Raw genomic sequence first — 22,160 nt, 5'->3', positions numbered from 1 at the left:
GGCTGATATGTAGCAACTAACTGTCTAAAATAGGAACCTTTTTAATTTATCTAAGAATATTTCCAGAAATTACTCCCTTGATTGCTCCATACAAGATTCTTTGAACCAAATCTCATGCTTCCATGAACTTTACCCACCATTTGATGTTCAAGACTACAAGAACACAACTTCATATTTTTATAGGATTTCCTTCTCGATTGTCATTCTGGGTTTCATTTGAAATTCAATTTCACAAAGACCTCATAATAAGCTCCTGCTGAAGAGATTTCTAAAAATAATTTCTAAAGAATCTGGATGACTTCTTGATGAAGCAAGTTGATGCAGTAGCTTATAACTGCTCAGTCAGGGATGTATGATGAATTTGGTGAACTCGTTTCATGCTTCTATTTCCATTGTACAGTTTTGTCTCAAATTTCGAATATGACTTAAATTCCGAACAGTAGTCATTTCAGAAGTAAGAATTCATGTTTTCACAAGTTTTGAATGTAAAGGACTTGAATCATAAAAGCATTGATCATCCTGTGAAGAAAATTAAGTGTTTTTTTTTTTTAAATCGCTATAAAAAGTAGAGAATATGAGTCATGTACGAAATGGTGCAATAATGGGACATATTATGATAACAATAGGAATGTTGCTTTTATTTTTGATAAAGATTCCCGTTATCTTGAGAGACTTACAGGTGACTTTTTGAACTGATTATTCCTGGTCAATAACGGAGTAGCAACTACGAATTGTCCGGTTATCAATGTTCATGCCAATGATCAGTTAGGAGCAGGTGACATCTATTAAAATAATTTGTAATCTATCATCCCAGCTTTCGCTATCTTCGGAATACTGAGTTCGCCGTAGAGATGAGCGAATCCATTATTGAGAGTGATGATCATCAGTGAGATCATACAAAAGCAGTAATAAAATACAAGGATCTGAACGAATCACGAGTAAAAGAAGACCTAAAGTGCGCACTAATTGTGCAATAGCCAGTCTTCTCTGTATAAATAAGGATTGGAAGTATTCCCACAAAAATTGTTTTGAAACAGCATTTCAAACATTATCAAAGTATTTCTCCAGAATATCCTCAAAGAATGCTTCTAGAATTTCTTCGAGCAGTTTTTTTTAAATTTAATAACATTTCTTCTTTTTGTTTTCTTCGTCTACAGAGCCTATTTGTCAGCTTAGTGTTCTAAGAGCACTTACACTATTTTTAGCTACGATCTAGTTGCCATTTTCGTATTCGTATATCGTGTATGAGACACGATGATACACAATAACCAAAAATTCTTGAACAATTTTCACAAGGAATTCCCAGAAGAAGCCCAGTATTTTACGTTTGGTGACGTTTCTATGAGAAACTCTAAAGATTCTGCGATATTTCTATATTTACAAGAAAAAATCTTTAAAATTCTAGAAAAAATCAATATATAAGAAATAACTCAAGTTTTCCCAAAGAATTTCTAGACTAAATATACTCTTGAAGGAAAACATTTTCAAGTCCTTCTCATATATTTTTTTTGAGAAATCACTTGATATTTTTTGAAGAGATTTATTGTGATATCCCGAAAGGACGGGTATCACTAAATTCAATTTTTTTTTCTAGAAACAGAGTCTCAACCTCAAAATGGTAGCTTAGGATGTCATAAACAAACTGGTAGGTATATGTGAGGAACCCTCAAAATCGACGTTTAGAGGTTGTCCCGTTGAGATTTTTGAAAAAAAAATGCGGTTTACGTAACTACATAAAAATCATGTATCAAAAAATAATTTTATTAATATTAATTAATATTATTTGAAAATCTTTTAGCGCCTAAAATATCTGATAAAATCATTTATGCTGTTTTGTACGAAAAATGCACAAACTGTTTTTTTAATCCTTCGAAAGTTGTGACTTTTTTGTACAGTACATTCTTATTTAAAATAATCAAAAGCAGGTATCAAACTTAACGCTAGTATAATTCTTAACCTATGAAAAGATGAGAAATTTTGTAAAGAAAAACTTTATCTTTATGGAATTTGAGAGAAATATCAGGAAAAAAATATTTTAACTCAGGAAGGAATCACTAAATGAATTAGCGAAGAACTGAATTAAATAATTTGTAGATGCGTCCTTAGACTAATTCATAGTTAAATTCTCGAACAAACCTTAAAAAGTAAGAGAAATTCTCAATATAATCCCTACACTGAAACAAGCGTTGAAGTAATGGAAACCATGAACAAGTTTTTACATTTACTATTCCAATCACGATTGAGGTATCAAGAACGCTTTTTATTTGCGTTTTGGTCCCTCCCGATCCAACCGCATCGATAGCCGAGCGGTAAGCGTTCGCGCTTGACAATCGCAAGATCCTCGGTTCGATTCTGGCTTGCTGCAAGTTTTTAACCATGATCAGTGAATCAATTTGTCATCAAAACAGACGAAAAACAAACAACAAAGCAAGCTCGCTCACAACCGTTTGTCCCAATTGTTGCTGATAAGGATACAATCAAAAGCAAAATTGTCATGAAAAAAATACTGGAGAGATCTTAAGGGCAATACAAGAAAAAAAAATCGAATTTTTGGGTGAATCTCTGGAGTAACTTCTAGAAGAATTCCTTGAACAATACTTGAAGATGTCTTTAGTTCAGAAAATAAATAATTGAAGTACCATCAGTGCAATAGTACCCGCTAAGATAAGTTTATACAAAGTAAATTTGAAAACTTTAACCGCTATACGGTTCAAATCGACAAATTAGATTTGTGAACACATCTAATTATCTTACTTTTTAAACTCGTGAGCGAACTGGTAGAATTGATGAACAAAATTCGGAAATTTATGAGCAAATTTCTAGAAAATCTTTTGACATACTGAGGAGTTGTCCTCAGATGAACTCCTGGAAATTTATGTGGCGATTTATCGTCTGGAATGATTCCTGAGAAAATGTTTGGAGAAACTGCTGTGAATCTTCAAAGGAATCCCTAAATGTTATCCTGAAAGAATTCGTGGAGGTATCAAAGAGGCCAGACACAAACTGAACAGAAATCAGAAAACACCTTAGTTTCAATTCTTTAGAGAATTCAACTAAAGATGTCTAGTCTGATGGTATCTCTAATTTTTTTGGAAGTTTTTCATGATGTTATGCAAAGTATCATTTTATAGAATTGATTTCTTTAACAAGTTTCATCAAAACGCATTCCAGGAACTGTGAAGATTTCTCCAGCAGATCTTTCAGAAATTTTATATTGGTTTCCTCAAAACAGAAATCTCTCTAGAATTAGAACTCAGGATGCCTTCAAGAATTCAACCAGTAATTTTGTACCTTCAAATGAACTCCCTAGAGAGATTTTTGTTTAGAAATCTTCAACATAAAACTCAATAATTTCTCTAAGGATGTTTACTTACTTACTTCGACATTACTCCAGAGATTTCTAAAGATTTCCTCTAAAATTTTCGATCAAAATTTCTTTGACATTTGAAGCAAAAACTTGTCTTGGAATATCATCATAAATTACTACGTTAATTCATCCCAAGATTCTTCAAGAAATGTTTCATCTTTCATGCATTTCCCAGAAATCCACAAAGAATTTATCCAGGAATTAGTGCAGGGACCGATTCTTTGACAGGACTGGTAGCGGCCAGATAGCGAAATAATAGTCACTTTCGACCAAAATGATCGAAATAGTGACTAAAAGTGATATCAAAGTACAAAAAAATCATTCCTTATAGCCACGGATATCAATTACCGTTTTGATTCATATTACGGTCACTTAAGGCCTTAGTGAAGTATAACCCAGCTTGGACCATACAAAATAAATCATTCTGTATGATTTTTTAGCATTATCGAGCATCGGAAGCCCTTAACTTCCGGATGGTGGGTAAAGAATACGCGTCCGCAACTTGAATAAATTTAAATAAAGCAAAACGTGTGGCCTTTTCATGATTCTTATTCCGGACGCTCCCTCACTTTTGCCTCATATTCCGGACGCTTTGATTCGAATTACGGACAGCTCATGATAATCATTAATGGAACAATCAAATCATCAATTAAAATCGTTCAACCACTTAAGAGACGTCTAAGGTAGTTGAGTATTATAAATTTGCAATGATATTCATGGAAAAAACCTAATATAACGAGCCTCGAAAATGAGAACTTTTGGACGGCGAAAATTAAAATATTTCGTGTGAAATGTTTCCCATACAAACAAGAGTGTCCGGAATTTGAAGCTGTCCGTAATATGAATCAAAACGGTAATTTACAACTGGTGTAAAATTAAGAATATAGTAAACTACATAATTTGGGATATTTCTCAACAGGTGTCTGACCGGGATAAGACTAGATTACCACAAACATGGCGCATTGGGGATTCAACTCCACATTTTTACCATATTTACATTAAAGCATGGCTACTCCAATGAGAATATATACCGAGGTGAGGAAAAGACTATTAGTGTGCATGCCATCCGTGTACGGTGCAAAATGTTTCACCACTACAAGCGAGCGGGCTCCCATAAGAAGCCATGTAAATTAGTGACGTAGTTATTTTTGTTTACGTTTTTTCTCTTTACTAATACACAGCCATTGCTTCTTCTTCCACACCTTAGTATATATTCTCATTGTGGCTACTCTTTTAAATAAAAAAAAAAAATAAGAAAACTATGTATTAGCACCGGCAACCCGACATACCACTCTATTTCTCCTACCGTTTACACGCTACATACGGAGATTCCGTTATTTTTGACAATGAGCGTTCGACTTCGTGGATGGGGAATCGGCCCGTTACTTGGATTACCGTCGTCTTTGTATACTTCCACGACAGATCTTGTGCGGCGTCACAATGATTGAGGTACAGCTGCGTTATCTTCATCATAAATACTGCCCTGCCTTCGCCTTCTGATATTTGGAGCATTTATAGCCACTCGTCGTATGGTCGTTACCATCCTCCGCTTTACACAGCACCGCACCTAGGTGTCTTCAGACAGTCCCTGTCAACGTTTCCTGCAATGTCCGGACCTGTCCGGGCCTTTGCAGTCCATTGCCTGGTCGCTTAAATCCATGCATCTGAAGCATCTCTCCACCGAATTTGTCTCCCGAGGGATCAGTTTCAGCGGGCAGACCGACCATCCCACCTTGATCGTCGCTATTTGCATACTCCCATACGCTTTCCTCAGCCGGATGGATTGCGGTGCTTCTTCCAGGTTGCATTGAGACAACAGTGCACCCCTCGTGTCGTCTTCTGTTGCCATCTCGTCCAGTTCTCTACATTCGATCACTGCCTCCTGGGATAAGGCTCTCACACTTGCCTCGTTGCTCAACGACTTCGCTGCCCATACTCGCAATACAGTCCCATTAGGAAAATCATGATGTCGCGAAAAACGCTTCTAAACATAAAACCAACATTTTCGTTTTGCCGCTGCTGGCAGTAGTAAATGCTGGTGGCATTTCTCAATATACTATCATTGCAATGTGCCAAAACCGTAAACAATTAAAATTTAGTAAAAGTGATTGTATTTTCCCTATCAAAATTAGTGGAATTGCAGATGGGACTAGTTATCCGAGTATTTTTCTCACTAAACGCTTGAATACCCGCATACTAGTCCCATTACTTGGGATTCGCTTACTTTGTTATCTTGCACCTTGACACATTGTTGTTCAAGTTTACAATCGATTACAATGTACTTTTCGTTTTGCAGCTTTCAGTTATCAACTATATTCAATAGTAACAATGTTGAAGTTCTTAAGTTGAACAGTGGTGATAATGTTTGAGAAAATGGTGAAGATTTTCCTGAGTTCAAATTAACTGTTGCGGTCGGCTCTATGGAAGGCTTGCTGAAATCGCAGCACATGACGGGTGGAGGATTTAAAAATATCAAAGAAACATTAGTCTAACATGCTTTGGGCAACTTGATGAAGGTAAATGGCGGTTCTCAAGATATAGATAATCAAGATGCGTGCATTTGGTGTTGCAGACACTTAGCTTGACCATGTGAACACTGTCGTTAGTGCTAGCGACGATGTGCGTAATCTTGCGGCGGCCAAACAAGCTTCTCACTCCTCGCTGTTGGACTTCAGCCTGCCGGAGATTCTGATTATGATAGGCCGCAGGGCGATTGTGAATGGAGCAGTAAAATAGTCTCAGGAAAACTATTTTGCTTTACATTAGTTTACATGCAGATGTGGTGTTACTAATGATCGAAAAACAAAAAAGTCGTTGTGGTAAAACCTTTTTTAAACAAAAATAAGAGTTTCACTGGATTATAGATAATTTATACCTTCCTGATTTGTTTAATTGTTTCTATAAGGAAATGAAAATCCCTATGCAAGCTTTCAGAATTCATCATAGGAATAGGTTTACTTTAATTTCTTCATAATCATCGAATGGGACTGATATGCGGGTACTTTCAATATGGGACGCACATGGTTTGGTATTTTTTCACATTTCGTCCATACAAAGTTATAATTTGGAGCATAATTTTAGAAAATACACTTAAAATGAATACTATTCATGGAGCTAACTAAAAAGTGGCAAAAAATCAAATGGGACTGTTATGCGAGTATGGGCAGTTCGCGACAGACCAAACTCTTGATCGATGGATCTTTTTTTGAGCTCAGAGAGCAGGGTGAGAACCGGGCGCAACCAGAAAGGAGATACTGGATGCGCCTCGTTTTCACCCAGCTCCTTCAGCGCTAGATCCTCCCTCACTCTCCTGAGAATTTCCGCGTAGGGTGTCAGTTGCCTCAATGACAAGAGCATCGCCTTGAGCCTCTCACGAGGTAACCGTCGCTTTTCTTTCTTCTTCGGTTCCTTTCTTTTTCTATTCCTCTCCTTGCGTGCTGCATTCTTCTCCTTTTGGCCTTTCACGGTGCACCATTCGGGTGGTCGGATTGCTTCTAGGCGTCTCCTGTGAACCGGCTGTTGCATTCACCGAGTAGAGATGGTCGGGTCTCGGGTTTTCAAACCCGAAACCCGACCCGAACCCGAACCCGACGGGTTCGGGTCGGGTTCGGGTTTGAAAATTTTCATTTTTTCGGGTTCGGGTTCGGGTCGGGTTTGAAGGTTAAAAAAATAACGGGTACGGGTCGGGTTCGGGCTTGAAAAAAGTCGGGTTTAGCCGGGTTTGGGACGGGTTTGTGGATAATTGTTCACAAAGTAACAACCGGAAAGCATCCCTATGCATCAGAAACGATGAATTTATCATCTTTTCGAACTCGGGTTCTATTCGGGTTTTTCTTAGAAAACATTCTCGGGTTTCGGGTCGGGCTCGGGTTTGAACAGCGAAAATTTTTCGGGTTCGGGTCGGGTCCGGGTTTACTTCTAAATTTTTGTCTCGGGTTCGGGTCGGGTCCGGGTTTGAAGGAATAAAATAAGTCGGGTACGGGTCGGGTTCGGGTTTGAAAAATGTGAAACCCGACCATCTCTATCACCGAGATCAATGCCTTTTCTGCTTTTTCCGCTCTCACCCGCAACTCCTTCTGTCCGTGTTCTGCGGCTGTAACGGCGAACTTGATGCTCGTGACCAGTTGAACCTGAGATGGACATTGTTTTTGGTCTTGACGAACTCATAGAGTTTGTTGACCTTCCTCTTTACTCCGAAAACTGCGACTTCTCCACTAGATAGGTACATGACTAGATGCTAAGGCTTAGGATAAGCTATGCAATTGATACAGATGTTGATTTGAGATCTCATAGTATACCGATTAAAGAAACTGTGCCAGAAATAGATACAGTTGACTTTCGTATTAATTGAGCCATTTCAATCAATACGTTATAAACAATTCTCATTCTTCGGCCGGTGGATAGTTAATTATCCAATAGCCGGTCTTAGCTCCTACTTCTACTCCTGAGCATTGAAAGCTTCTTGCAGATATCGTGGCTTGGACAGTGCGATCATCGCTGTTTTCAAAGCGATGTTGTGTGCATTTATTAAGAAAAAGTAACGACCTTCGATCTACAACCTGCAAATTATTCTTCAGTTGATCATTTAGTCCTACACTAAGGATGCGTCTCGAAGATTTTAATACAAATACTTCATAGTACTTCATATAGAACTCATATGAAAATCATACGGTCTTATTAGTAACGAATCATTAAACAATCATTTAAACAAGATTTTCGAAGCGTCGAATCAGGCACTCCCTGATCTCGACTTTCATGATTCGATTTCATATAGATGTATGGCTCACGTAGGTAAAATATGTTCTGCGTGTTTACAATTCTATTTGATGATACTTATAGTTTTTTTTTAATCTAACTCTGATCCATATCTACGTGCTATCCACAACTGTTGGGTGAATGTATCAATATCTTCAGTATAGTTCTAAGTCCTTCACCAACTGTGAATGATACCGTTTTCGCCATATTCCCAAGGAACGTCGTAATGTAGAAGTAATCTCAAAGTGTATTATTGAATTATACCAGCATAACTGCAGACGATTATAGTATGTTACAACATGAACGACAAAGGTAGCTAACCATCGTTCTCTCCATCTTCTTCCAGGTACCTCCTAGCGGGTCTGGCCACCGGTTCCATCATCGTGTTCCACATCGACTTCAACCGTTGGCACCACGAGTACCAGCAGCGCTATTGAAACTCGTCTCTTCGGTACGTCTCGATCACGAGCCAGGGCGAAGCCGAACTTCAATACCAACGTCATCGGCAGACGAATCGCAACCAAACTGGCAACAGTGACGGCAGTGATCGGGACTCACTGGTTGTCGTTTTCTGAGCAGATGAAGAGAATTATAGAAAGAGGCCAAAATCTTTTTTTTATTCTTGTTCAAGTAAGAAGTTGTTACTTATTTAGTAGGTATGACGAAGAGAAACCGCTACGCTGAATGCTGAAGCGTACGGGTTGCATAGATTTAGGGGAGGAAAAGCTTTTAACGGTTCAACTAGCGGGCTTGAAATTATGGGAAATGCTAAGCAAAAATTCTTAAGAAAAAATGTTGATACACTTCTAGATTGTAAGCAGAGTTCTACTATACCGATAGAGATTGATGAGTATGGTGAAAAAGAGAACCGAAAGTTGGAGAACAATGCCAAATTTGATGTATTCAAAATCACATTAACACAGGATAACACACACCCACACTCTTTTAATCACATAGTAATCGGAAGAACGGTTCAAGCGAAACAAGGAAGCAGCTTTCATCAATACGAAACCAAAAGACACACGTGCGCGCAAGATGGCGCGCACATCGTATGCCAAATGTAAATTAGAATCCAACTGAAAAAGAAGACAATTTTAAAACAATTTGTGAAACACTGCGGAAGAAACCGACTCCGACGAGAGATAGAGGAGACGATGCAAAAAAAGGGGAAGATCGCGTCGAAAGCAGATTTTAAGCTTAATAAGGTGTGAATTAAAATGGTTCTTCTGAGGTTATCCGTCCGCAAATATTTACATAGACCTTGACCGTAAATCTAGCAGCACTGAACCGCAACCGCAGCACTTTTAAAATGCCACTCCTGAAGCGCTAGTTTTTGCACGATCTAACAGTGACAGTGTGACAGAGACAGAGCGATGCTGCGATCAACGCAGCGAATACTTAGTATACATAGCAGAACGGAGGAAGAGTTTAAGAAAACATAACTAACATATAAAATATTCACGTGCCAAGCATTTTTTGAAAAATTCCTGCCCAGATTTAACATTTAACGTGAGAGTAACAACGTAACGAAACTGTAATTAAAACAACACACAATTATAGCTGAAACAGCAATGTGCAACAAGCTAGCGAGCTTTCGCTTACCGGTTGATTTAACTGGCGAAAATCGCCGCGCAACACTGCAAACATAACGGACGGAACAACTGGCAACACTGAAAATCCATTGTGTGGAAGCAAACTTCAGATAGAGACAGACAGAGTGCGTAAATTTCCGTCCAAATCTAGCTTGCTTTTTGTTATAGAAATAACACACAGGCACACGCGCACCATCACTCACACATCCTTAAATGTATGTTCGCAAAAATTAACACTAAAGTGAAGTAAATTTTCGTCAATCACACGTCGATAACGAACACCACACAATTGTTTGTAACTCAATTACTTTACCATGAGAACGTTAACGAGAAGAAGCCGCAAAGTAGGCGGTGCATTCCAACCGTTCGACAAACGCTTTTATGCAAATCGGATGAATTTTTCCATCACTGGTTTCCACGCCTACTTCTCCGGAATGCCCAAGTACTTAACGAAAGAATTATACCTTGAAAGACTAGTCGCAACCCACACTCGTATTTACGACAAACAGATTTCGTCCAAAATTTTCCCCTACTTTTCTTATTCTTATGCGTAAAACATTCCTGTTATTTGTGTCGAAAAAATTGCTCATTCCGACCCCTCCTAGCGATACAATTATGAGTGAAAAAAAAAACTGACTTAGACTGAATTGATGAAGACAACGCCCGGAATACTTTTGGAGCAACTATTCCGTTGTTGATAGTGAGATGGAAAAGAGGCGAAATTTAACCGTTTCTTTTCGAAAACCCAGTACTTAATTATTCGTATTTTTTTTTTTCGTCACAACTGTGTACTTAAGCCGCACGATTTTAGTCCCTAAGTTGGTGTTGGTGTAGCTTTTATCCCTTATTAGATTAGACGAGCCGAAAAACAGAATGGCTGACACGTTTTTGATGTGGCAATTTAGCTAGACTATTTAATGAGATATAAAACACTTTAAGAAAAATCGCTTGATTATGTTTGAAGGATTGGTTAGTACATTTGCTATTTCATCGCACCGCCACAATTGAACGCAATGCCAGTTGTAGAACCTAAGCATAACATTTAGCTGCGAGCACCGGCAAGTAGTAGTTTACGATATACTTTAAAAGACAGAAACTAGTTAAAACTTAGAATCCTACTAGATAAAAAAGTACGAGATAGCCACTTTAACCCCATTCCCTTTCAAGTTGTTTAAACTGCGCATTATTTTATCGACTATCATAAAAAAAAGTGTTTTAAACAGAACAAAACCATCTAGTTGGGCGTTTTAGATAACTTAAACTAAAAAGAAAACGCTTCATAAAACAAACGCTTCAAAGTACGGTTAGCCCAAGTGCGCGATGTTTTCAATAAAAATTACAGTTTTATAAGGACAAAACTACGCAGAATACACCCTCCCCGCCAAGCAAATTACGTAGTGTAAACCGCACACACAAATCTTTAACCTTAGTTTTAAAACTAACGACAACAAAACCAACAACAACAGCCAGTCTTAGTCTTGTGTAATATTCTAATGCAAAAGTAAAAGTGAAGAAAATGTGAAAAAATCAACGCTACAGTTAGTACAGCAAAGACACACCGAGAATTTACATAATTAAAACACGAGAATCCGCATTCACACGTACAGGTGCGCTAACAGCAGTTCTAAAAAAAAACAAGAAGAGAATAACACACATACACCTTTAAATTTAATGGAAATGAAAACTAGCAAAGTAATAAGAATATATTTTGTGACACATTATTGATAAACGCAAAGAAAAAAAAAAACAAAACACAAACACACAAACATAAGTCTATTCGATGAAAAAAGAAGCTAGATAAAGAAGAAAGCATACATAGAATACATGTGCTTATTCTGCGCGGCGTGTGAGGTGACACGAGTCGAATGAGGTGACAATTGTCGACTCGCTCCCATTTGATTAACATTAGTCGTCTCACGTCACTCGCGGTGAGAGCGAGTCGTCTCGACTCACACGCCGCGCAGAATAAACACAACAGTCAACCACACTGACACACATAACTGATACAGTCACACATACATTAGTACAGAAGCGATAAGAAATTTAAAGAATAAAACAACAGATAAGATTGCATTTGAACAAGTAAGTATTGAGCAAGTACTTAAGAGAAAGTAATATTATCCATAGCAAACTAGAGAGCGGGAAAGAGAGAAGTCAGCAGAAACCCCTTAAAGAGATAGAGAAAAACAGCAAAAAATAAAATCTAAGTTTGGCGAAGCTGCTAATGCAGAACGGAGCAAAACTGGTGAGTCAGAGATGAGGGGAGAAAAATCAAAGAAGCATTGTTACTAAGCCCAATTTATTGTACAATAAATTAATTAAAATTAACTACGGTAGCAGTTGATGATCCGAACTTATCCCATATCTTTGTTATATCACATTGAAAACTTATGTGACAATCTCGGGAAGGTATGCTAGCAAGACACTCTAAATTGATTTGTATCATGGCTGGATTTTCATCGACGAATGTGCAGGTTGGAAAGGAAAACTTCTTTTGATCATTCTTAAGAACGAAAGGCCTTCATTTTAGAACAAACAATATGTAATGGCCTATGGCAGGGCTTCCCAACGGGTGGTCCGCGGACCTTTAGGACAACTCTTCAGCCATTGAAAATAAAGGTCCAAACGCAATGATAGCGGAACGGAAACGGAAAGCGGAACCGGTTCGCCAGCATAAACTATGGCATGCTTGTCGACTCAATGTTGGTTCACTTTCATTTGGTGACAACTTTGGTTGGTTTTATTCTACGAGTTTTGTCTGGCGTGAGGTGAGAATTGTATAGGTTTCGTATAGCGAGGTGACTTTATTTCTGGGCGAACCTGCTTCCTTTGCCGTTCCGCTATCATTGCATTTGGGCCTTAAGTGTCATTCACCCTCATTCTTGTTGACGGCGGATCAAACTTTCGATCAAATCCTATTCATTCGAATCCATGGTCCATTTGATTTTGCTGGCGTAAACTGGAATGCGAAGCGACTTTCGATCAAAAGTTCTTTCAAACGTAAACAAGAATAGGGGTGATTATTCTTGATTGATGAATAAATATGAGGAAACTTTAACTTAGTTTGTTATAAAATAGCATTTTAACTATGATGGAGATTGTTGTGTAGTAATATACTTAGGGTAGAGTGCCTATAAACAGTGATTTTCAGAGTGACGTCATGTTCCAATTTTGAAAGGTCTCCTGCTTGATTGGAACGTGGATTTGTATGACAGTTCGCCGCTGATCCAATTTTGACATTGATGCCACTCTTATCTAAATCCACTCTGACTTCGGGATGTTTTTCCTACGCTAGCTTTACAGTAAGTGTGCTGGCGAGAACGTGAACATATACTATCCCAAACCACTGGACCTAAACTGAAGGAATAAGATCTGTTTGTTGAAATCGAGGGATAAGAGTTCAGTTTGGGAGAATTGAGGACATTTTATTGATGCATCATAAATTTTAGTTAAAATTTAATTTTTATTTACATCCGCAAATACTAATAAATTTGTTTGGTGTCAATCTTATGATAAGAGATTTAATTATTAGTTCTTGCTATATCCTCAAAAAGCTCCTCGAGAATCTTTCTAATATCGGTTGGATTCAAGACATTTAAAATTCTCTACTGTCTATTCAAACCACTCGCGGAATCCTTTCGAATCTATCTCAATTGATGTGTTGTTATATTCCCCAAATTGGTTTTGGTGAGCGAATTTGATGGATAGCGCCGAAAATTGTTGTTGCATTTGATTCATCGAATGCAGCACGGTTGTTGAACGCGTGCACGAAAAAAAACTAACATGATTGAACACTAAGAAAAAAAAGTCACCGAATAACTAAAGTTCATGCATTAATAAATATTTTCTATCATTTTTCAATTTATTCTGGGATTCTTTCGGAAGTTCATCTAAGATTAAAAATTGAATCACTTTAGGATCCATCAAGAAATTACACAGCTCTCTGGGATACTTCTGAAAATCCTCCTGAGATTCTTCAGAAAATCTCACTGAGATTGTTCCTGGAACCCCTAATCAAATCGTCCGAAAAAATCTCTGGAATTATCCCCAATTTCTCTGAAGTTCTTCTGGTAATTATCATGAAATTCCTTATATAAAATCCTTCTGAAATTTATCAGGAGATCCCTCTGTAGTTCTTTCATAAACTTATCTCGAGCTGTTCCTTTATCCTTTAGGCTGATACAAATTTTAATTTTCTTTTATGTCACCCCCCCTTCAATAATCCGAAAATTTTGAAGGGGAGAAAAAAAAAGATTCATCATTTCTTTGACATCATTTAGGTTTTTTTTTCAATTTTTGATGTAAAACACAAGTAAAATAATGATCCAGAGGACGTTTGAAAAAAGTTTAACAACTATCGTTAAAAATAAAAATTGGAAAAAAAACTTTTTTTTCATTTTTATTTTTTTGTTTCTTATTTATTTTTATCCCCCCCCCCCCTCGAACCTTTCAAGTGGTCTCGGACATAAAAGAAATTTAATATTTGTATCAGACTTATGGATTTTACTTCTGGAATTCCTCTTGCAATTTCTTTATGGTACTACATAAAATCTTTCAGAGAATCTTCCATGAATCCCTGTGAGATTCTCCCAAAAACCGCTACTGGGATTCTTCCGGAAATCTTTCAGAAATAATAGTTTCTTTAAGAAATCCTTCTGAAACTATTATAGTTGTATCTTTGATCACTCTGTGAAATTGTTCCGAAAACTGCTCAGAAATTGTGTGGAAATTCTTCTGGTTTTTTTTCTAGAAATCCTTCTTCCATTCTAACCGAAATCATGTTAAAGTTTTTCCAGAAATTTTCCTGGGTAACATATCGAATATCCGTTTGAAATTATGACATTCTGATACAATCTCCCTGCGATTCTTCGGAAAATGTTCATAGTTTTTTGATTTATTAGTAAATTTCCATTTTGATTTATTAGTTAAGCTTCAGAAAATCACTCTTGAATTTAAATGGAAATCTTTAAAAAAAATTCCTGGCAGTTCTCTGGGACTCTTAAAAATATCCCTGAGATTCTTACGGAAATCTTTTTAAAACTCTTATAAAAGTTACTCTGAGATAGTTCGGGAAATACCGTTTGAAATTCTTCCGTAAATCTCTCTGGAGTTCTTCCGGACATTGCTCTGAAATACCGGAAAGTTTTCAGGAATTCTTCCGGCTGTCTTAGTGAATTCTTCCAATAACCCTGTCAATTTCCTGAAAATCTTACATGAATTCTTCCAAAATATCTTAATAACTTCTGGGATTCTTTCGGATATCACTATGAAATACATCCAAAATTCCATTTGTAATTCTTTCATAAATCTTCATGGGACACTCTTAAAATTTTTACGGAAATCCTTAAGTAATTCTTCCAAAAATCCTCCTAAAATTCATTCAGAAATCTCTTTGTGATTCTTTCGCAAATTATCCCGGAGATCTTTCTACGTTCCCAAAAAAATCCTATTTTCAGGTGAATTCCAGAAAGATATTCGAAAAAGTCCTAGAATTAATGTCTGAGGAATCCCAATGGTATTTTCAGAAGAATACCAGAACGATTCACGGTAGAATCCCAGGAAAACTTCCGATAGCATCCTTGAATGATACCTGGATGATATGGTATTTCCTGATGAACGTCAGAAGCTTTACGGAAGAACAGGAATAGTTCCCCCCGAAAAAAATCCGGAAGAACCTTTGAAAGATATTATGAAACCTTCCAGCAAGTTTGTTCGCGCGCTAACTTATTACAGTTTTCGGACACGTATTAAAAACTAGAGAAACTTTCACACACTACGGTACCTACGATGGTATGGTTCCGCAGAATGAAACGGACCAAGAGAATGCGTGCGAAAAAATGAGATAACAACAGATACCGTAGTGTGGAACTTATTTGGTCGCTCACTTTTGACCTTTTCTGTCCTGCTTGACCATATGCCGGCCGCCTTGGAATCCCTAGATTTCAAACTTTCCCTTTCTAACTCCCAGATGTTTTCAAAATTGCCTTAAAACTATCGAAATTTTCAGTTCCTTATATACTACACTGTACTGCTCTGCTGGCTGGTACTGCTGACCCATATATTGCGACGATGTTAGCCACCGAGTTGACCTTGGCCTATATACCAACGGTCTCGATGCTGGCAGCCTGCTTGTGGATCAGTGTTGGATGGACGATCGATGATTTTGTTGTTTTCCTCGGTGAAGATATAATATCGTGAAGTAAGATTTTGTAAAACCGGAACAACTTACCTGGCAGACAATTTGTTTTGTCTGAACTTGTTCCATTTGATATTTTGCTGTCTGCCAGGTTGCTGTCTCTGGTAATCGTTCTTCGCTTTGCTGCAGGTAGGAGCGGAATTGCATTTTGGACACCGCTCAATTTGGTGCAATTTCCACCTCGACGACTTGATGACTTGTTTACGCTGACTTCTAATGCATTGATGAGCTTCTTCAGAGACTACGACGATGCTTGGACTATGCTTTGACTTGATGATGTTGACGATTTGACTGGGACAGACTCTTGATGATGACTGCATAATGCGACGATAATGAATTTCAACTTCGATGACGATAGCTTGGTCCCGTTGAACGATTTGGGTTGATGACTTCTCTGGACTCTTGGTAATGACGATTTGGACGAGACGTTACGACGCTTCAGTGAACTCCGACTACTTGGCTGATTTAGGAAGTTTTCTTGGACGTTTTGACTTCGACTTGGTGATGATGAACGGATGATTTGGTGGGAACGGATGCTGAGGCAATCCGCGTCCCGTGTAACGCTGGTGGTCTCTGAATAAAATGAGAGGGTGCTTTTTGAAATGTAATGCTGAAAACGAAAACGACTTGCCTGAACGGAGGCCCTAAGGCCTCCGATGGACGCCCGAGCGGCGCCGACGGTCTCTCTGAATGACGATAGTAGATTCATATTGCCCTGTTGCTTGATAACGTTGATAATCTTCGGTGTTGATGCTCTCCGTGGCGGTTACGATTCTGGATCCTTGATACTGTGACGGTCCATAGGTTGGCCATACCCGTGGACAATCATAGCTTGAACCCAGGAGGTTGAATTGCGCACTTCTTCCTCTGAATGCGACGGCAGACTCGTACCTCGGAAGATCAAACGTGGTTTGAAGCTTTAGTTGCAAGACAAAACTGAATACCACCAATGCTTTATCTAGCGGTATGCTAGACTGACTAGACGGACTGGATGCAACGATGCACATGCAACTATCACCAACGAACACGACACATATTACCTCGATATCGGTAGATTGAACGCGGGACGACTCATAAATTGTATTTGAGTGTCTGCGGCTTTGGTTAACCCAAAACGGAAGGAGGTTTGTCTGGAGAAAAATGATCGGATTACTTTTTCGAAAGTTTAACAAATACATAACTTAACTGGGAATGCGGAGGCCTTCCGACCTCCGCCGTTGGAGGAGTCCTAGTTCTCCCCTTCAGCAGACGATAGATTATCTCGTATTGGCAGCACACAGATCTTGGAGATCGCTCGCTGGTAACTGCCATCTTTGGTCCGAACGGTGACAACTCTGATGTTGCCGTCAGAACCTGGGTGAACCTCTGTCACACGTGCTAACTGCCACTTCAGTGGTGGCAAATTTTCCTCCTTTATGACAACCATAGTGCCAACGCCAATGTTGTCCTTCTGTCGCGTCCATTTCGTCCGATTGTGGAGGTTGGACAGATACTGATCCGACCATTTCTTCCACAACCTCTGGTTGAAATCCAACATCTTTTGCCAAGCCGAAAGTCTGTTTTCCGGAACTTCGCCAAGATCAGGTCCCGGAATGGCCGTCAGCGGCCGCTGGATTAAAAAGTGTCCAGGGGTGAGGGCTTCAAAATCGTCCGGATCATTGCTGACAGGGGTCAGCGGTCTGAAATTAAGGATTGACTCTGCTTGAGCCAGCACCGTCAGCATGTTGTCGTATTCCAGACTGCGCGTGCCAATCGTTCGTTTGAACAGAGTCTTGAACGATTTCACCGCTGATTCCCACAGTCCACCGAAGTTCGGTGAGCGGGCTGGAATGAACCGGAACTCGATTCTGTCTTCGATCGTATGTAGTAGAACTGCTTCTGTGAATTGTTGACTTGCGAAAAGCTGCGCAAGCTCATCCAGCTTTCGTCGTGCGCCAACGAAGTTTGTCGCGTTATCGCACATTATCAGCGACGGTTTGCCGCGGCGTGCGGTGAAGCGTTGCAATGTCGCTAAGAATGCCTGCGTCGACAGATCTGCTGCTAGCTCCAAATGCACAGCTTTGGTAACTAGGCACACGTATACTGCCACGAAGCACTTGACCGGACGAGCTCGGCGCTGCGGATAGACCACGTAAAACGGTCCGCAGTAGTCGACTCCTACCTTCTGGAACGGGAAGCATGGCCTGACTCTTTCGGGGGGCAGATCAGCCATCAGTTGCTCCTGGATTTTGGGTTTCACACGAAAGCACTGGACACATTCGTGGACAACCTGTCTTGTGAGATTTCTGACGCTCGTTGGCCAAAACTGCTCTCGAACTGCTGATACCATCTGTTGCTGACCGGCGTGGAGATATTTGCGATGGTAGTGGACTACGACGATTTTTGTGAAGGGATGCCGGTGGTCGAGAATGTAAGGATGCTTCCTACTATCTGCCACTGCCGCGTTTTTCAACCGGCCGCCAACGCACAATACACCCCCGACGAGTTGGGGATATAGCGCCGATATTCTTGACGAATCCTGTACCTGACCGTGTTTGGCAAGGTCTGAGAACTCTTGCGGGAAACTTTCCCGCGGAGACAGCTTTACCAGCTCCCTAATCGCGTCTTCATATTCCTGGAAAGTGACGCTGCCTACTTTCCTACATGATCGATTTGCCGGTGACGTATTCCATTTGAATCGTCGAATGTAAACGGTCAGTCGAACTAGATCTACTAGCGACGAGCGAAGACCGAATATCTCACTTGGGGAAACCGCCGGGAGGGCCGCGACGATGGACTTTTCCTCCAGATCTACCTTAGCGAACTCGCTCTCGTCGATTTGCGCCGAACTGGGCCAGTAATGTTCGTCCGATATCAACCATTTCGGCCCGTGAAACCAACGAGAATCGTACTGAAGCTGCGCTGGACTCATGCCTCGAGAAATGATATCCGCAGGGTTGTCTTCACCGGCGACGTGATTCCACACACTACCCTTTGTAATGTGCTGGAGACGCGATTTGCCACGAACTGCTTCCACCTCGAAGGCGGCGATGAAAGCCAGCATACGACGATGGTCGAGTCCAGAAACGACATTTGGTGGCAACGGTGATGTTCTTAGCGACTTTCTCGTATAAGTGTGCTAGAAGTAGTGCCGACGACAACTCTAGCCGAGGGATGGATAGCGACTTCTTGTTTTTCTTCAAATTCTCGAGCGGAGCTACTAGGTTAGCAGGTGTACCATTACACTCCCATCTGCAGCTATGGTGCGGACGTACACGCATGCGCCATACGCCTTGTTCGACGCGTCGCAGAAGCCGTGGAGTTCTACCGCTTCGGTACTGCAACTCGTTCCAACCCATCGTGGAACAGCGATTCCGTCTAAGCCGGTCAAATTCCGTCTATAGTCACGCCACTGGTCTTGTAACTGCGGGCTTAGCGGTTCATCCCACTCGCAGTCGTGCTTCCAGAGGTCCTGCAGGAAGATTTTCGCTTGGATGATTACTGGACCTACCAGTCCTAATGGGTCGAACAAACGAGACGCATCCGAAAGAACACAACGCTTTGTTATCGCTGTGGACTCATTCCACGCTGGCGAACTGAATCGGAAGCAATCCGTGCTAGGTTCCCAGGTTAAACCTAACGTTTTGACTGCGGTACTCGATGAATCCAGTTCTAGAATCGATCGTTCGTCTCTCAAATCCTCCGGCACCGCTGACAGCAATTCCTTGCTGTTAGAATTCCACTTTCGCAAGGAGAATCCTGCCGATTGAAGCAGATCATTCATCTGACTGACAAGGCGCTTCCCTTCTTCGATGTCGTCTACGCCAGACAGCATGTCATCGACGTAAAAGTCCTTCTTGAGGACCTTAGCAGCAGCAGGATGCGACTCTTCACCTTCCTCTGACAGACGCTGCAGACACTTCGTGGCTAAGTAGGGGGCGGACGCTGTACCGTAGGTGACTGTGGTGAGTGCGAAAGTACGAATTGATTCCGAGGGACTGTCTCTCCAAACGATTCTTTGCAGCTGGTGGTCTGCTGCATTCATGAGTACCATACGGTACATTTTTGCGACGTCTCCTACGAGGGCAAATCGGTGGGTACGGAATCGTAGTGTGATGTCCACTATCATGTCCTGAACGACGGGGCCTACCATTAGGGCATCATTCAACGAAACTCCGGCGGACGTTTTGCAGGATGCGTCGAATACGACACGCAGCTTTGTCGTCCTGCTGTCCGGCTTCAGAACAGCGTGATGAGGCAAGTAATACGACGGGGCACTCGTGTCTTCCTCGGAAACCTCTCTCATATGGCCCATAGCCAGATATTCGCGCATGAACTCTGCGTACTGCTTCTTCAGTTCTGGATTCATGACGAATCGTCGCTCGACCCCCAAGAAACGCTTGATTGCTGTCGACCGAGAATCGCCTAGCTGCTGGATCAACCTCTCTTTCTTCGGCAGCGTGACTACGTATCTCCCTTCGTCGTCTCTGTATGTCGTCCTATCGAAGAACTCCTCGACGGATAGCGTGCTGGTTGACTGGCAAGTCTCTACTTCCCAGAACCGCGATAGCTGGTCTTGAATTTCCGCCGTTGAGCAGACGTGAACAAGGGAGTACGATGCCGCTGGACCCTCTGGAATACGACCAGAAACAATCCATCCGAATACGGTGTCTTGTAGAGTTGGGCCTTCGTCGGTTGCTCTCCGCCTTTCCTCCTTCAGCAGCTCCATGTAAAATTCTGCTCCGATGATGACGTCTATCGGTCCCATCTCGAAGAAATTGGGATCCGCAAGAAGCGTTGAATTCGGCAGATTCCACGCAGCTGTATTGATACTGACGGTAGACAGCGACACGGTCAGCTTCGGAAGCACATGGAAGGACATCTCTTCGACGAATGATGAAATATTCGGCGATCTCGGACCCACTACGGCAGTGAGCAGCCTTGTTGACACTGCTTGCGACAATCCAATGCCTTGAATCGACAGATAGACTGGCGTTTCGTCTAGCTTGAGCTTACTAGCGAAATTCTTTGAAAGAATGATGTTTTGTGTCGGTGTAATTGGGAGAGCTACATGTGTTTGGCTTGTGGTGGCGTGTTCTGTGGCTGGCTGAGTGTGTGAGTCTTGGGTGTTGGCAGTGTTAGCGGTCCGAGTCTGTTGGTTCGGTGTTGGCGGCTTGGATTGTGGCTGTCTAGATTGTTGGTTGACTGTCGGGGAAACAAGGAAAAACAACAAACCGACAAATTCCAGCGAAACCGAGACCAAACAAGACTTTGGTGACCCCTGGTGTAGGGGTTAGAACATACGCCTCTCACGCCGAGGACCTGGGATCGAATCCCATCCCCGACATAGTAATTTATAACGTAAGAGTTATAGTGACGACTTCCTTCGGAAGGGAAGTAAAGCCGTTGGTCCCGAGATGAACTAGCCCAGGGTTAAAAATCTCGTTAATAAAGATAAAAAAAAAAAAAACTTTATTCACGCGAACAGAAAAACTTTATTAAGCAAACGGACGAGGTGTAGTTCTCGCGGCGGTATATTTACTTCTGCCTATCTATTTCAATTATTACTATGTGCGGACCAGCTGATCCACGATCGAGAAGCGATCGGGTAGAGAAACTTTCACACACTACGGTACCTACGATGGTATGGTTCCGCAGAATGAAACGGACCAAGAGAATGCATGCGAAAAAATGAGATAACAACAGATACCGTAGTGTGGAACTTATTTGGTCGCTCACTTTTGACCCTTTCTGTCCTGCTTGACCAAAGTTTTCCGGAAGAAATCCAGGAGTATTCCAGAAGAATTTCCGGAAGAATCCTAGGGAAATAAAAAATAAATAATCGCACGGAGATTTCATGAAAAATCCAAGAGGAATGCCCAGAAGCGTCGTAGAAGTAATTCCGAACTAATGAAGCAATCTTCGAAAAAAAAATGGTAGGAAGTATTCAGAGGATCCTCAGAAAGATTTCCGAAAGAATCTCATCTCATAATTCGGCGAAAGATTCATCCAAAGATTTCCGGATGAATTCCAACAGGATTTTCGGAGGAGTCCCAGAAGATTCGAGGGTACTTCCGAAAATCCTTCTGGAATTCTTCTGAAATGCCTCTGTATTTTTATTTGTCAATACAGAGGCATTTCAGAAGAATTCCAGAAGGATTTTCGGAAGTACCCCCGAAAGATATCCGAAAGTTTTCCTAAGGGATTTCCGAAAACGTCTCAGACGATTTCTGTTAGAATTCAGATGTATTCTCGTAAGAAGTATTACTGG

The 22,160-nt window shown here is 40.8% G+C and overlaps 1 protein-coding gene across 17 annotated transcripts in view; it reads left to right on the top strand.

The window, feature by feature from the left end:
* LOC5565116 (neurobeachin) overlaps nt 1-12,042 on the top strand; it is a 415,182-nt gene extending 403,140 nt beyond the window's left edge. For 16 of the 17 annotated variants that reach the window (XM_021839344.1, XM_021839334.1, XM_021839394.1 and 13 more), the window contains one exon: nt 8,469-12,042. In XM_021839344.1, coding sequence (XP_021695036.1) covers nt 8,469-8,559 — 91 coding nt within the window. In that variant the 3' untranslated portion in view covers nt 8,560-12,042. The remainder of the gene's footprint in view (nt 1-8,468) is intronic. The other variant, XR_002499236.1, reaches the window with a different exon arrangement.
* Nucleotides 12,043-22,160: the final 10,118 nt, after the last annotated feature.

The sequence above is a fragment of the Aedes aegypti genome, chromosome 1 (assembly GCF_002204515.2).
Source record: "Aedes aegypti strain LVP_AGWG chromosome 1, AaegL5.0 Primary Assembly, whole genome shotgun sequence".
Lineage (NCBI taxonomy): Eukaryota > Metazoa > Arthropoda > Insecta > Diptera > Culicidae > Aedes > Aedes aegypti.
This window is presented reverse-complemented; position numbering and strand designations above follow the sequence as displayed.